Source organism: Paramisgurnus dabryanus, chromosome 4 (genome assembly GCF_030506205.2).
Source record: "Paramisgurnus dabryanus chromosome 4, PD_genome_1.1, whole genome shotgun sequence".
Taxonomy (NCBI): Eukaryota; Metazoa; Chordata; class Actinopteri; order Cypriniformes; family Cobitidae; genus Paramisgurnus; species Paramisgurnus dabryanus.
The window spans coordinates 47,101,272-47,118,881 of NC_133340.1; the positions used below are offsets into that span (position 1 = coordinate 47,101,272).

Consider the following 17,610-nt stretch of genomic DNA (forward strand, 5'->3'; position numbering starts at 1 on the left):
ATTATGGTAACGTTAAATGCTCGCTCGTTTTCCAAAGTTACGTTTGGAGAATTGTTAACAGTCATTGTTTAATAGAAGGCACATTGGTTTAGTAATATGTGTGACACTTGCAGCACTTTAACGTAAATCTTTAACACCATGTACTAAATAGACGTGACACGCGGTAGCAAAAAAGCAATGCTAATGTCAAACCCATTGCAATGAACGAAAAAACGCAAAGCTGTAAAGTTTTACATTACATTTCCTGTCACCGGGACAGAAAGTTGACTTTTAAATCTGAAATAATGAGTGGATTAAGCTTTTTTAATTGGCAAGAGAGAAATAGAAAGATAGAGCAGTAGCAATAAAAGTGCCTATCTAATAGAAATTATGACCATTATAACATCAGTCACATTAATAATCTATAGACCTGCACTGTCTATTAATATACTAACACATAGTATTGTATTATATTGAGTTTGATAAAAGGGGTCATCTAATTGCTTCATATTTCAGTGCAAAAACAGTAAGTGTTTTCGTGGTGCTTTGACAAACAGTGTCAGCTTTGTTCATGGCAGAGAAAGTTTGGGGTGGTTAGATTAATGAATTATATTGTGAAATTAAAATGAATGTTCAATAAATCAAAGTATTGTGTAACACATTAGTTCTTTGTCACATGTATAGTAGATCATTTTTTGTCAGTGGGTAATGATTGCCCTTTTCACCGATTTGTGGGAAACACTACAACGTTAAAGAAAACAAGGCGACATGTGGTTTAAAAGATGGCAAGTAAAATAAAAAACACATCTGTATGCAGTACAGTTTCATTATTGTTAATTATTATCCAAAGCGGCTTAATATAACTAAATTGTGCGACCAAATCATGTTTTGCGCCAGTAACTCAAAAAGTATATTACAGTATATTACAGGGTATTACAGACTGGGTCACATATTAAAAATTTTTGGTCATAATTGTGCTGCTTTTTCTCACATATTTAGAAATTTTTTATCTATTTACAGTATAATTGAACTATTGTTAGAAAAGGGTTGGATGAATGAAAACAGTGTGGATACCTGTCTATTATAGACAGATATAGAAGCAATATCCACTTCCAGTAAATAGACAAAATAGTATTGAAATATTTGCCTGCAAACTTAATTTTTAACAAGTGTTACAACTAACTGTTACAATTAACCCCATCTAAGTTGTAATGTTTGCACTTCTGTCACGTTTGTTGAAATTGTCCAAAGAATGGTAAGTACTATAAACTAACTTCAAATGGACATTTGTAGCAGAGATGTGTGTGTTGCTTGTGTAAAAATATAAAATTTTTGATACCTCAAATATTTTTTGAATGATTGACCCAAAACCAAAAAGTGTAAGGAGGCGTAGCCACTCAAACTTACAAAAACATCCCATTCAATCTGGACTATGTAGACTCTGATGGGAGATTTATATTAGTCTCAGGCTTATTTTTGGAATGCGTTTCACTATTGGAAATGTATATGCCCCAAATATTGACTGTCCCTGTTTTATATCTCAGACAGTTTTTTTACGGGGCCACATTATCTGATATTCTTCTTTTGTGAGTAAACTCAAGACCAAAAATAAGGAGAGAATTAAAACTGCAAGCAGTGATGGAAGGGCCCTCGCACGCATGTGCACCGCCACTCTATGGCCTTAGTAAAGCAATGAACCAGAAGGATTGAAATTTCAGTGGGTAAATATAGGCGGATATTCAAAGGAACTTTGAAGTGCCACACCTCCTTTGTGCAGCAGGTGGCGCTATGATTGTATTTGATTGTTTTAACATTGATGTGTTGAGGCCAGGACCCTTGTCAAACGTATGATGTCTGTGACAGGTCGGACATTGCATGCCTGAGTTGCAACAGCTTTCTCATGGAGAAACATCACTCTTTGCGAGGCCGCCACGGACACGCCCTTCAACGAAAAGTCAAGATCTTCGCAATTTATCATCGCAAAGGGCTTAAGATCAGTCTCACCTGATATGATAATGATTTGATTAAATCTCTGAGAACAGTGAATCACAGCGTAAAACAAGGCATTTCCTGCTACCTCTAGGTGGCGCTAGGACTGAAGCTGAATATTGGCATTGAAATGTGTTCAGGCCAAGACTCTTATCAAACATGTGAAGTGTGGGGCAGATTGGACATTGTATGCCTTAGTTATAACAACTTCCTGTTTCATGGCGAAAACGCTGAAATTTCTCAGGCCGCCACGGACACACCTTCCAACGAAAAGTCAAAAGCTCCGCAATTTAACATCGCAAAGGCCTTTAGATGAGATTGACCAAATATGATGACGATCTGACAAAATCTCTATGAGGAGTTCGTTAAAGTACGAAGCCTGGAAATGACAAAATTTGCACAGAAATCACAGCAAAAATTCAAAATGGCTGACTTCCTGTGAGGTTTAGAGCTTCACTCCAAGAGACTTTTTTGTAGGTCTTGGGGTGATATATGACCCTACCAAATTTCGTATCTGTAGGATTTTCGTAGCGGCGGGGCTGTTCTCTTGAAATTTTGCAGGTGGCGCTATCGAGCCATTTCTGCACGCCCACTTCTGGCGCCTATGCCACATGTAAACTTTGCCACTTCTGACGTGTGTGCAACGTTTTATGACTTTTTGAGGTTGTTTAGCCTGTCAAAATGTGATTCAATTAGCGATACTTTGCCAGGCCGCCACGGACACGCCCTTTAATGAAAAGTCAAGGTCGTTGCTTTTTATCATCACACAAGGTCTTGAGATTACACTGGTGAAATATGATGTTGATATGGTTAAATACCTAGGAGCAGTAAGTCACAGCGTCAAACATGGTATTTCCTGCTGCCTCTAGGTGGCGCTATGAGTGTTACTGAATTATGCCATGTTGATGTGTTCAGGCCTGGACCCTTATCAAACGTGTGAAGTCAGGGGCAGATCGGACAATGTATGCCTGAATTACATCAGCTTCCTGTTTCATGGCGAAACATTACACTTTGCCAGGCCGCCACGGACACGCCCTCCAATGAAAAGTCAAAAGCTCCGCAATTTAGCATCACAAAGGCCTTTAGATGATATTGACCAAATATGATGATGATCGGATTAAATCTCTAGGAGGAGTTCGTTAAAGTACGACGCTTGGAAATGTCAAAAAATGACAGAGAAAATTCAAAATGGCTGACTTCCTGTGGGGTTTAGAGCTTAGCTCCAAGAGACTTTTTTGTAGGTCTTGGAGTAATAGATGATCCTACCAAATTTCGTATCTGTAAGTTTTTCGTAGTGGGGGGGCTGTTCTCTTGAAATTTTGCAGGTGGCGCTATCGAGCCATTTTTACACGCCCACTTCTGACGCCTATACTACATGTAAATTTTCGCCACTTCTGACGCGTGTGCAAATTTTCATGAGTTTTCGGGTATGTTTAGGCCCTCAAAAATGCGATCCATTTCGGAGAAGAAGAAGAAGAAGAAGAAGAAGAAGAATAATAAACGGAGCAAAAACAATAGGGTCCTCACACCCTGGTGTGCTCGGGCCCTAATAATAATAAACGGAGCAAAAACAATAGGGTCCTCACACCCTGGTGTGCTCGGGCCCTAATTAGAGACCAAAGTGACATGTCTAGAAAACCAACACAAACAATTACCAAATCAGACCAATTGGATTCACCTGAACAGAGCCAGAGTGAGAATTACCGTTTTTTAGTAACCAAAAATATTATTAATTCGGAAATGAACCCAGCCGTTTATTTGCATATCACAACAAGAAAGAGGACTCCAGAGGGCAGAGTTTCTTATGACCCCCAGATAATTAAATGATACATTTTCTAATTTTTATAGGAAATTATACAAATCTGAGGGCTATGGGATTTATCAGATTATCTGCCACAAATGGCAATTATTAGGGCCCGAGCACACCAGGGTGTGAGGACCCTATTGTTTTTGCTCCGTTTATTATTATTAGGGCCCGAGCACACCAGGGTGTGGGGACCCTATTGTTTTTGCTCCGTTTATTATTATTATTAGGGCCCGAGCACACCAGGGTGTGAGGACCCTATTGTTTTTGCTCCGTTTATTCTTCTTCTTCTTCTTCTCCGAAATGGATTGCATTTTTGAGGGCCTAAACATACCCCAAAACTCATGAAAATTTGCACACGCGTCCGAAGTGGCGAAAATTTACATGTAGTATAGGCGTCAGAAGTGGGCGTGTAAAATTGGCTCGATAGCGCCACCTGCAAAATTTCAAGAGAACAGCCCCCCCACTATGAAAAACGTACAGATACGAAATTTGGTAGGATCATCTATTACTCCAAGACCTACAAAAAAGTATCTTGGAGCTAAGCTCTAAACCCCACAGGAAGTCAGCCATTTTGAATTTTCTCTGTCATTTTTTGACATTTCCAAGCGTCGTACTTTAACGAACTCCTCCTAGAGATTTAATCCGATCATCATCATATTTGGTCAGTATCATCTAAAGGCCTTTGCAATGCTAAATTGCGGAGCTTTTGACTTTTCATTGGAGGGTGTGTCCGTGGCGGCCTGGCAAAGTGTAATGTTTCGCCATGAAACAGGAAGCTGATGTAATTCAGGCATACATTGTCCGATCTGCCCCTGACTTCACACGTTTGATAAGGGTCCAGGCCTGAACACATCAACATGGCATAATTCAGTAACACTCATAGCGCCACCTAGAGGCAGCAGGAAATACCATGTTTGACGCTGTGACTTACTGCTCTTAGGTATTTAACCATATCAACATCATATTTCACCAGTGTAATCTCAAGACCTTGTGTGATGATAAAAAGCAACGACCTTGACTTTTTATTAAAGGGCGTGTCCGTGGCGGCCTGGCAAAGTATCGCTAAATGAATCCCATTTTGACAGGCTAAACAACCTCAAAAAGTCATAAAACGTTGCAAACACGTCAGAAGTGGCAAAAATTTACATGTGGCATAGGCGCCAGAAGTGGGCGTGCAGAAATGGCTCGATAGCGCCACCTGCAAAATTTCAAGAGAACAGCCCCGCCACTACGAAAATTCTACAGATACGAAATTTGGTAGGGTCATATATCACCCCACGACCTACAAAAAAGTCTCTTGGAGCGAAGCTCTAAACCTCACAGGAAGTCAGCCATTTTGAATTTTTGCTGTGATTTCTGTGCAAATGTTGTCATTTCCAGGCTTCGTACTTTAACGAACTCCTCCTAGAGATTTTGTCAGATCGTCATCATATTTGGTCAATCTCATCTAAAGGCCTTTGCGATGTTAAATTGCGGAGCTTTTGACTTTCGTTGGAAGGTGTGTCCGTGGCGGCCTGACAAAGTTCAGTGTTTTTGCCATGAAACAGGAAGTTGTTATAACTAAGGCATACAATGTGCAATCTGCCCCACACTTCACATGTTTGATAAGAGTCTTGGCCTGAACACATTTCAATGCCAATATTCAGCTTCAGTCCTAGCGCCACCTAGAGGTAGCAGGAAATGCCTTGTTTTACGCTGTGATTCACTGTTCTCAGAGATTTAATCAAATCATTATCATATCAGGTGAGACTGATCTTAAGCCCTTTGCGATGATAAATTGCGAAGATCTTGACTTTTCGTTGAAGGGCGTGTCCGTGGCGGCCTCGCAAAGAGTGATGTTTCGCCATGAGAAAGCTGTTGTAACTCAGGCATGCAATGTCCGACCTGTCACAGACATCATACGTTTGACAAGGGTCCTGGCCTCAACACATCAATGTTACAACAATCAATCACAATCATAGCGCCATCTGCTGCACAAAGGAGGTGTGGCACTTCAAAGTTCCTTTGAATATCCGCCTATATTTACCCACTGAAATTTCAATCCCCCTGGTTCATTGCTTTACTAAGGCCATAGAGTGGCGGTGCACATGCGTGCGAGGGCCCTTCCATCACTGCTTGCAGTTTTAATTATTCTTCTTCTTTTCCGAAATGGATCGCATTTTTGAGGGGCTAAACATACTCGGAAACTCATGAAAATTTGCACACGCATCAGAAGTGGCGAAAATTTACATGTAGTATAGGCGTCAGAAGTGGACGTCTAAAAATGGCTCAATAGCGCCACCTGCAAAATTTCAAGAGGACAGCCCCCCCACTACGAAAAACATACAGATACGAAATTTGGTAGGATCTATCACCCCAAAACTTACAAAAAAGTCTCTTGAAGCTAAGCTCTAAACCCCACAGGAAGTCAGCCATTTAGAATTTTTGCTTTGATTTCTGTGCAAATTTTGTCATTTCCAGGCTTCGTACTTTAACGAACTCCTCCTACAGATTTTATCAGATCGTCATCATATTTGGTCAATCTCATCTAAAGGCCTTTGCGATGTTAAATTGCGGAGCTTTTGACTTTTCGTTGGAGGGTGTGCCCGTGGCGGCCTGACAAAATTCAGCATTTTCGCCATGAAACAGGAAGTTGTTATAACTAAGGCATACAATGTCAAATCTGCCCCACACTTCACACGTTTGATAAGAGTCTTGGCCTGAACACATTTCAATGCCAATATTCAGCTTCAGTCCTAGCGCCACCTAGAGGTAGCAGGAAATGCCTTGTTTTACGCTGTGATTTACTGCTCTTAGAGATTTAATAAAATCATCATCATATCTGGTCAGACTGATCTTAAGCCCTTTGCAATGATAAATTGCGAATATCTTGACTTTTCGTGGAAGGGCGTGTCCGTGGCAGCCTGGCAAAGTGATGTTTCACCATGAAACAGGAAGCTGTTGTAATTCAGGCATACATTGTTTGATCTGCTCCAGACTTCACACGTTTGTTAGGGGTCCCGGCCGGAACACATCAATATAACAATAATCAGGTACAGTCATAGCGCCACCTGCTGCACACATGCGGTGTGGCACATCAATTTTCCTTTGAATATCCACCTATTTTTTCCCACTTTAATTCGTATGCCCCTGGTTCACTGCTTTACTAATGCCATAGGGTAGCGGTGCACATGCGTGCGAGGGCCCTTCCATCGCTGCTTGCATCTTTAGTTTCTATTGTTTCTGAGACAAACAGAACCCTTTTAATAGACCCCTTAACTATAGAACAGTGGTTCTCAACGTTATTCCTGGAGGCCCACTGCTCTGCACATTTTGTATGTCTCTTTCATCTGATACAATCACTTCAGTTCATAGAGTTCTCTACTAATGAGCTGATGATTTGAATCAGGTGTGTTAAATAAGGGAGACATACAAAATGTGCAGAGCAGTGTGACTCCAGGAATAATAATAACATTGAGAAACACTGCTATAGAAGAAATCTGGCAGGCTATTCAATCCATCCCATCAGACAAAACTTCAAGCTTAGATGGGTTCGGTATGTGATGCGGTACGCATCTTATGTATTATGTTACAATAAAGACATAAAGAGAGCATGCGCAGCTTTTGTTTATATTGCTGTGTGTAACGTTAACTAGGACGTTAGATGCAAGTAACTTAGCTACAGCAGCTACATTAACCTTATAAACACAGCATACAAAAAAACAATGGTCTTTATGTTATTTGACTAAATACAATCACACTCTGTTTCTAACTATTACAGGGTTTGTGTTTCTAAGACAAAATGGCTTTTCATATTCACAGAACATGTTCTGTTCTTTTGCTAGGCTGTTAGACCCAAATTCCAGGGATAGAGGGAAGTCAGCTGCACATAAAAATCTGTAAGACTAGGGCTGCACGATTTGGGTAATTTTTCCCATTGCTGTTATTGCTGCTAATATTGCGATGTGCGATTGCGATTATACTAAATGGTATCATGAGTCAACTTGATGGGTTTTAAGGAAAATCCACACACAGTTTAGCTAAAATGTGTATTTGTAAAACTAGAAATGTTTTCGTATTGCCACGTGATGTAGCAACTGCTCAGTGTCAGTAATCCTAAATCCAAAATACCGCCATACAACAGACGTAGTTTTTTTTTTTGCTACCAGATCACTGTCAACCTCCTCTGCATCCATCTTCACTCTGGTATAAGTGACGACGCACACCACACACGTGCATGCCACACGGTGCACTGCCTTTTTTGTTCGTTTTTCTTTCTTTTTTAAAAAAGCAAGGAAAATCATCAAACTGTTATCAGAAAGTTTGTGTTAACAAGTCCTCACATTTATTTATTTAATATAATTGCAACATTTTGCTGTCATATAATTGCACAGGCTGACATTGCGATTGCGATTGCGATGCGATTAATTGTGCAGCACTATGTAAGACCAAACTTCTATAAAATAACTGTAATAATAAATCTAACATGCAAAAACTGGTATCTCTCACCATCTTTGCGCTCATGGCGTCTTTCCTGGATCACAGGACTCCTTTCTCTCTCTCCTCTACCCCTCTCTCTGGCCTGTGAGCGGTGATTGGAGCTGGGGCTAGACCTGCGAGGGGTGGGGCTTGGGGAGGCCTCTCTATGAGGGGTGAGTGGAGAATGGGAGTGGCGTGAAGACTGGATAGGAGGGGGTGAGAATGAAGAGGGAGGGGGAAAGTCTTGTTGGTAAGGGGGAGAGACAGAACCCTGTCTGCGGCGAGGGGAGGGGGATTGTCTCAGTGCTGAGGACCCAGAGTGTGAGGAGGGGGAGTGTTGTTGTCTGGAATGAGGGGAGGGGCTGCACCGGTGACGAGGTGGGGTTCTACACCTGCAACAAGAAAACATCTTAGTTCTACTTCCAATCCTTCTGAAAGAGATACATGCAAGCAATTTTAGCTGCATGGAAATATCTGCTAGACTTATCCATTGAATTTGATTAAAATCTCTGTCCTAAATTCCACCCTTTAATGACATTAGTAAATGAATGACAGTCAGGAAGCACATCCTCCCAGGTCTAATTAAAAAGCAAACAACAGCATTCTGCAGTCAAATGTTTACAGAAGTTAGGGTTGTTACAGGTGTGATATTTTAATAGCATCTGTCCAGATAGTTTTCTATACATTTTTATTCACAAAATTTAATTAATATATAGTTCCATAGAGGTCTAATAAACACTCTGAGGTCCAAAAACGCGGCGCCGAGTTTTGAAATGTTTTCTCCTCATCAAAGCAGAATCAACTTCAAATACTCCATCAGTAATAATCATACACTTACGTGTTATACTTCATTTGCAACTCTAAAGGGTCTTCATTAATTTGTGTACATTCACAATAACAACACATCTTTGTGTTTTTGTCAAATAAAGAAAATAAACAGGGTGCGCATTCAGATATTTCTGTCTCCGCCAGCTGTCTCTCAAACACGTTACAAAAATCTATTGAAACTCTGTGAATACTCGTCAAACAAACATAATACACATTTTCAAAGAAAACCTGAAATGTCTACTTTTAAGCAAACTTATTATAATTGAAACCAAATATTTCCTGTTTATATAATCTGTATTAAAGAAAAGAGAGAGACGTTTTTCATGGCTGACTTCATTATCTGTAATGAGGTCACGCTAGGGCTGCACGATTTGGGTAATTTTTCCCATTGCGGTTATTGATGCTAATATTACGATGTGCGATTGCGATTATAATGAATGGTATCCTTTGTCAACTTGAAGGGTTTTAAGGAAAATCCACACACATTTAAGTGATAATGCTAAAATGTGTATTTGTAAAACTAGAAATGTTTTCGTATTGCCACGTGATGTAGCAACTGCTCAGTGTCAGTAATCCTAAATCCAAAATACCACCATACAACAGACGTAGAGTTTTTTTTTTAGCTACCAGATTACTGTCAATCTCCTCTGCATCCATCTTTGCTCTAGTATTTCCGCGCTGCGCACACACAAGTGACGACGCACGCCACACACGTGCATGCCACACGTGCACTGCCTTTTTTGTTCGTTTTTCTTTCTTTTTTTAAACAGCAAGGAAAATCATCAAACTGTTATCAGAAAGTTTGTGTTAACAAGTCCACACATTTATTTATTTAATATAATTGCAACATTTTGCTGTCATATAATCGCACAGTCTGACATCGCGATTGCGATGCGATTAATCGTGCAGCACTAGGTCACGCCCACAGGCGGTACCCGCTATTCACTTGGTAATGACTAGGCGAACAAACAGTGACAAACAAAGCATAAAGTTTTATCAGATTTAAAGACTTTGTGTGTTTGGATGATAAACAGATCTTCAGTTATGTCTGGACAATGAGGAAGAGTAAAGAAGCGTTCATCTTTAACGTTACTTCAGAAGAGCAATGAAAGACAGACTGGAGGAGGAAAATATTCCTGAAGTAAGTAATTAACCCTCATTTATATATTTGCTATCATGTAATATGCTTATGTCTTATGCTGTTAAGCCTGCATATGCAACCTCAGCAAACTGCACGCTTTGGATTGAGAAACAATCGTATGGCGTATATTTTTCTACATGTCGTGCAGTTTAGACAGTAATTTACAATCAGCTACCCTTTATCTTTCAGTAAGGATGCACTACAGGATATTTTAAGTCTGTGCTGTAATATGATTCCATACAGACGCAAATCCTTTGTTTACAAACACCACGTTGTTTACGCGCGAGGAGACACGGGCACTTGCACACGTGGACCCATGCGACGTGTTTTAGAAACAGTAATACGTGCTTACAGAAATGCACGCATTAAAACATTATTTATAATGTTTTTAACAATCAGTCGATGGGCATCTGAAAGCTTTTTATATAACCAAGATGCTGCAGATGTTCATCTCAGGAGATCCTTTATGGAAATTAACCATGGTTAACTACAGTTAAAACAACAAAAAACATGGTTACTACACTTTTACCACAATAAAACCATGGTTAAGGGATGTTCTGAATGTAGTTTATGTACATGATTTTAGTGCTATCAGTTATATCAGTTATGCATGTATGTAGTAGTTCTGTTGACATAATGCCAACAGCTAGGGCTGAAACGATTCATCGAGTTACTCGATTAAATCGATTTAAAAAAATTCAGAGGCAAAAATTCTGCCCCGAAGCCTAGTTAAATTCCTATGATGGACACTACATGCGGAGAGATCAGATTCACACGGACTGTTGTTCAATGTTCAGGAAGAACACCATAGCGCATGAAACATTTTGAATTTAGTTGGCGCGATGGTGGAGAGTAAAGGTAAAGATAAAGATAAACGGCAGAGAATGTCTAAAGTTTGGGATCATTACATTCTTATTACATTACATTCAGCATCTGAAACGAAAACACCCACTGCTGTTTCAACAAGCGTTGCTGAAACAAGGTAACATGCCTTATACGCCTATTGATGTTCACTGATTTTAATCCCATTATGTATTTGTAGAGATATCGTTATGCGGTTTGACTAGATATGATGTTTAGCTTTGATGTTTTTAACCCCCAGTGGTCCAAAAACCCGCCCACGCGTTTTGACATGTTTTCTCCTTATCATAGCAGAATCAACTTAAAATACTCCATCATTAATAATCATACACCTTACGTGTTTGACATCATTTGAAACTGTGAAGGGTCCTCTCAAATTAGTGTACATTCACAATAACAAGAGATTTTTGTGTTTTGGTCAAATAGGGAAAATAAACAGGGTGCGCATTCAGACATTTCTGTCTCCGCCAGCTCTCTCTCAAATCACGTTACAAAAATCAGTAAATAATCTTCACACAAACATGATACACATATCCAAAGAAAGCCTGAAATGTCTACTTTTAAACAAGCTAATTATAATCGAAAACAACTATTGTTTATATAATCTGCATTGAAGTAAAGAGAGTACTGTGTTTCCTGGCTGACTTCATTATCTTTAATGCGGTCACACCCACAGGCGGTGCACGCTGTTGACATGGTAATGAGCAGACGAGCATTTCCAACAATAATAAACAAAGTGTAAAGTTTGATCAGATTTAAAGACTTTACCGCATGTTTGGATGATAAACTTCATACACACACGTGAGGAATATCTTAATTTATGTCTGGACATTGAGGAAGAGATGCGTTTATCTTTAATGTTACCTAAGAATAAGAACAATGGAAGACGCACTGGAGGAGGATATTTGAAGTAAGTAACAGTTAATTTATCCTCATTTATATTTGCTATCATGTAATATGCTTATGGCTTGTGCAGTTCAGCCTACACAAGCGACCTCAGCAGACCGCATGCTTCGGATTGAAAAATGTTAGAATTGTTTACAAGCGAGGACGTGTGATCTCACGTAATGGCGGATGTTGTACAGTGTTAAACACAGTTATTCACTTTCATATCCTTCATGGCAACTTTCAGTAAGGCTGCACTTCTTTTAAATGTGTGTCTTTTAAGATCTTTTAAGTGTGTGCTGTAATATGATGCCATATATTGTTTACATGCAACGCAATTCCACACAATGCGATTTACACGCGGCACCGTTTTTTATGAGCGACGTGTTGTTACGCGACGCGAGCTCGCGCACATGGACGACATATGCGATGTGTTTTTAAAGTTTATACGCGCTTACAGAAAGGCGTTATAAACAGAAGCTAGACGATCGATGGGCATCTGAAAACAGTCATCTGAAAACAGCTTTCTATATAACTAATCACTGCAGATGTTTATCTGAGATGTTCTGAATTTAGTTTATGTACATGATAGTTTATCTGGATGTAGTGCTATCAGTGATATTTACCCATCACTTATGTATGTAACATAGCTTATGTGGTGTTTCTGTGGACAATTTATGCTAACAGCTGTTTATAACTCTCTTATAGGTCTGCATCCCTCTCATCAGTACAAAACTATGAAGTGGAAAAACATATTCACACTTTTTGGACAAAGTTATATGGTAACATGAGCCACATGAGCAGCTCTGTTGTTTATCAGTTTCTTAGTTTATACAAGTTAAGTTTTTGAATAGGGATTCTTTCCAAATGAACTGAAAATGTCCTACTGACCTTCATGTCTATTTTGATTATATTGTTAACTTCTTAATAAACCACAAAGAAACATGTATACATTTATTTGTCCTCAAGTTCTTTACTGTAGTTTCTTCTCACATTCCTGCCTCATAATGCAGCTCATTATGCAAGCCTTTTGTTTGCTAGCTGTCAATCAATCCTTCTCGCATACGGCCCCTCTAAACAAAAAGTGTTTCAATTTCTAAATCAATATATTGTTTTATGTGAATGAGTAGGCAGGATGATTTTCACATCAAAAAACTCTAGACTACTAGATCCTGTGTAGAAAAGTCTTGTTAAAACATGTTTAGTATGGGATTTGTGGACTTATATCAGTGACTTAAAAAATTGGCTTTTTTAAAAACCACGCATAAACATTTTTCTCTCAAAAAATACGAACATGTACATACATGTTGATCACATAATATTGTGGCCCAGATTGTGCTGAACGCAGTGTTAAATGTGAAGAATTATTGTAAACTATGATATTTTACTGCTTTTGTTTTCTAACTATATCATATACATTTTCTATTTGCGCAGTGATTGGCTCATTTCTGATAATTTATTCTGATAATTCCTCACTTGCCATTATTATGTTTTAAACTAACTGAAAAAAGACCAAATGTAAGAGCATGTCACAACCTCTGCCAGTGTCCCAAAATGGTCGGACCCCAGAGGGTTAAGTAGTAAACGTATTCACGTTCAATTGCAAGAGAGTAAAGCCTAAAAAAGAACCCCTTCACAAACACAATGCATGCCCCCTCGTCTCTCTCACGTGACAGTGAGACCAATCGCGGCAAGCATCACATATGCTTAAACTTTTATGTAGCCACGCACCATTAATTTCATCATGCATTCACTGTATACGCCAGGACGTGATGTTGTGAGGCGATTTTTCAAACGGATTCTTCACCTAAAATGCACCGCAATGCAAGTGATGCAAGCCAAATGCAGCGTTCTATTAAAAATGAATGTATGTATTTCTGAGGTACCAAACTGCAATGAAGCAACTGGTCTGACTGGGGTGTCACTCTTCCTCACACACAGCACGCACATGTTTTAAGTGCTAGATTAATCGATTACAAAAAGAATGTACAAAACCATGAAGTAGAAAGACATTCACACTTTTTGGACTTAAAAGTAATATGGTAACATTGAGCCACATGAAGTTTATGTAACAGCTCAAAGATAAGCTCTGTTGTGTATCACTCCAAGTTTCAGTTTCTTAGCATTGTTTGTATAAACACTATGGAAATGCCAGTCATATGATTTTCCAGTAATTTTCCAAAATGACACAAAGTTGTCTGCTAAAATGTTTGTGTACAAAATTTACATTTGATCCTTTTTTTTTTTGATTTTATTGTAGTTTAATAACAAAATAGTGTACAAGAAAAAAATTCTCCTTAAAGGAACAGTATGTATGGAATTTATATCAATTGATCATAAAATGGCCCTGATATGTCACTAGACATTAAGAAATCATGTTCATTTCAAATACTTATATAACTGACAACAGCGGTCCAGCCAGGATATTGTCATTTAAAAAGTGGCGTTGCAGCCCTCAACTGATGTTGATGTTGTCATGTGTATTGGCCACCAGTTTTGTGACTGCAGTACCAGTTTTAGCCAAAAGTTTTGTGTTTGCAGTACCAGTTTTGGCCACAATCCTACACATTGTTCCTTTAAGTCTCCTCAAATTAATTCTAGCACAACTTGACTCATTGAGCTATTAGGAGGTTGGGTCTTTATCTTCTCAGCTGTGGATCACATCAATATTCATGATCATTGACACTCCCTTGCATATTGCCTTTACAAAACAAAAAGTGTCTTACAAATGAGTGGGTAAAATAATTTTTACATCTTTTTGTAGAAAATTCCCAACTCTACAAGATCCATTTTTGTTTGTTGTTGTGTCCCTTGGCCTTATTTCAGCAACTTTTAATTTTTTATTTTTCTAACAACACAAACATAATTTACTTAGAAATGCAAACATGTACACAAATGTTACTTACATATTATTTTAGCAGTATGTGCTGAATACAATGTTATGTGATATTAGCCATTACTATATTTAAAGCAACTGAAAAAAGACCAAATGTAAGAGCATGTCAGAACCTCTGCCAGTGTCCCAAAATGGTCAGACCCCAGAGGGTTTAGCAGAGACAGTGAATGGGTTTTTATAACCTCACTGACAGGGCCCCCCTCACAAAGTTGCTTAGGGCCCCCATAAGTCTAATGTTGCGTTTACGCCAGCTGCGGTAGAGGCGGCAAAAACGCCCTATTCGAGCATAGTTGGACGCTTGAACATTTGAGTTCACTCGCTTCATTCGCACGTAAAAGCCACGCGTGAAATTCTAGTCATTCGAAAAATTCACCAGGAAATTTGCGTAAAGGGAGGGGCTTCTGCAACTCCGCTGATACTCCGCTCGCTTCCTGTAATCACATCACTACTACAGCAAGGTCCTGATTAGGGTTGGGTACCTTTCACATTTTTGCCGGTACCTGGAATTCGATACCGGTACCCAGCGGTACCTTTTTCGGTACTTTACTCTGACTTAAGTGACTTTCAGTGGACACAATAAGCCCAAACCTCTCATTTTCAACATTTTGTTATTTATTTCGAAATGTTTAATAATACACACAATCTTTAAAAAAAAACATCCCTATAACATCCAGGGCATATGTCTTACATATAAATAAAATAAATAAATAAAATATAGCTGCAAGCAGCAATACCAGGGGTCAAGCCGAAAAGAGCACAGAAGGGTGTAAAGTTGAGTTTGGATAAGAATACTAAATAACCTATGTAAACCTCATGATTTCAGATGAAAAAAACGCAAAAGTAATCAACAAAAATAATCTATGTTATTGACAATCATGGAACAATAGAGCACAGAAGGACATGTGAGTGATGTTTGCAGTGGCATAACATGGGTCACAACATGTTACAACACGTTGAATCAGTCAAAAGAGACATCCCCATGTCTCTACGATGTTCTGATGCAGAGAAAAAGCTCTTTCAAAAACGGTTCATAAGGTATTCTCATTGGTTGCTAGAGAGTAAATTCACATCCACCAGTGATTATAGTCCAAGCCATAAAATGAAGAATCCATGATGACTCATGGTTTTAGATGTGTTGCAGTAGTTTTAGGCAAAAATAGCTATTTTCTATCTCCAAACCAAAGGTGGCGCTATGACAGAATCGTGCATGCAACCTCAGGTCATGACTGTGTTACATCTAGCTAGTTTCATGACTATACACTTTAGTTCAGCAAAGAAATAGTTGTATGACCATAGGGCTTGCTTGATATGAAAGATTTTGTTCAATTATAGGGCCACCTAGTGGTTCAGGCATACCAATTTTTTGTGTGGCCTCAGACTCTGCTCATACATCAGCGTATCAAATCTGGTGAAAAAATCTCTTTTCGTTGCGAAGTTATAACCATTTATGTGTAAAAAACACAAAATTTAAAAGGTAATTTTTCGTTTTTTGCAATTTTCAGCCATTTCTGATGAAAATTTTAATATAACACCAATAGAACTTTTTTGTTCAGAAGGTAATGCCATGTTCTTCCTATGGTGTTTTTGAGTCGATCAGAATTACGCTCGCGGAGATATTCGCGCGTGTTTTTTAAGTGCTGTTTTGCTGCGCAGGGCTAACCGTAAGGCGAAATCTGGCATGTTTGGTATCGTTGGACTCGGCGTCTACTCAGGACTCCTAAAAATCAAGTCCCGTCAAAATACGTTGATCGCAGCCAAAGTTATAGATGTATAAAACATCTGTCTGGCCACTAGGTGGCGCTGCGACGAAACTGTGCATGCACACTCAGTTCCTGACTGGCATCACAAGTACCAAGTGTCGTGTCAATAGCCCTAAGTTTGACGAAGATACAGCCTAAAATCTGTTTTTTTGCGCTCTACGTAAAATTTGTTGACGCACTATACGACAACGGATTGGTGTATCGAAATTCTTTTGATAACGTTTTGCCGTGAGGGTCTCTAGATGATACATACCAATTTTCGTGGCAATCGGACAAAAGCTCTAGGACGAGTTCGAAAAAGTAGGTTTTACGAATAATTCAAAATGGCGGAAAATTTTTCATGACGGAAAATGACGTCATAGGGTCGTCTTGAGCCAAGGAATCAGAGGAAACAAGAATTTCGTTTCTAGGACCTACGGATCAGAAGTTATAAGCAAAAACATAAGTGCAACTTTGGACTGTTGGTGGCGCTAGAGGGTTAGAGATAAAGACTCCAAATTTGCTGTGGGGACACATTGGACTGTCCTTTATCAGTGTGCCAAATTTCATAACTTTCCTACGTACAGTTCTATGGGCTGCCATAGACCGCAATGGCGGAAGAAGAAGAATAACTAAATATAGCTGCAAGCAGCGATACCGGGGTCAAGCCAAACATGGCAAAAAATGATTCATACGTGATGACTGCCATGATTTAACATCTAAGTTTGCATTAGTTTTATGAAAAAAAGCAATTTATTCGTATCTTGAGACCACTAGGTGGCACTGTGCCGAAAGAATAGATGGTGCCTCAGGTCATGACTGTGATGACACATACCAAATTTAGTGTAAATACAATAAAGCGATACGGAGATATAGCCTTAAATGACTTGCCCACTAGGGGGCACTGACCAAAAAATAAATTGTGACTCAGGTCTTGATTGTGATGACACCCACCAAATTTGGTGTGAATACAATAAAGAGATGCAGAGATATAGCCTTAAATGACTTGACCACTAAGGGGCACTGA

At 39.1% G+C, this 17,610-nt stretch overlaps 1 protein-coding gene across 9 annotated transcripts in view; it reads right to left on the bottom strand.

The window, feature by feature from the left end:
* The window catches only part of zc3h13 (zinc finger CCCH-type containing 13), a 301,826-nt gene that overhangs the window by 79,032 nt on the left and 205,184 nt on the right, over positions 1-17,610 (bottom strand). For all 9 annotated transcript variants that reach the window (XM_073814423.1, XM_073814422.1, XM_073814421.1 and 6 more), the window contains one exon: positions 8,264-8,625. In XM_073814423.1, the coding sequence (XP_073670524.1) occupies positions 8,264-8,625 (362 nt within the window). The remainder of the gene's footprint in view (positions 1-8,263; positions 8,626-17,610) is intronic.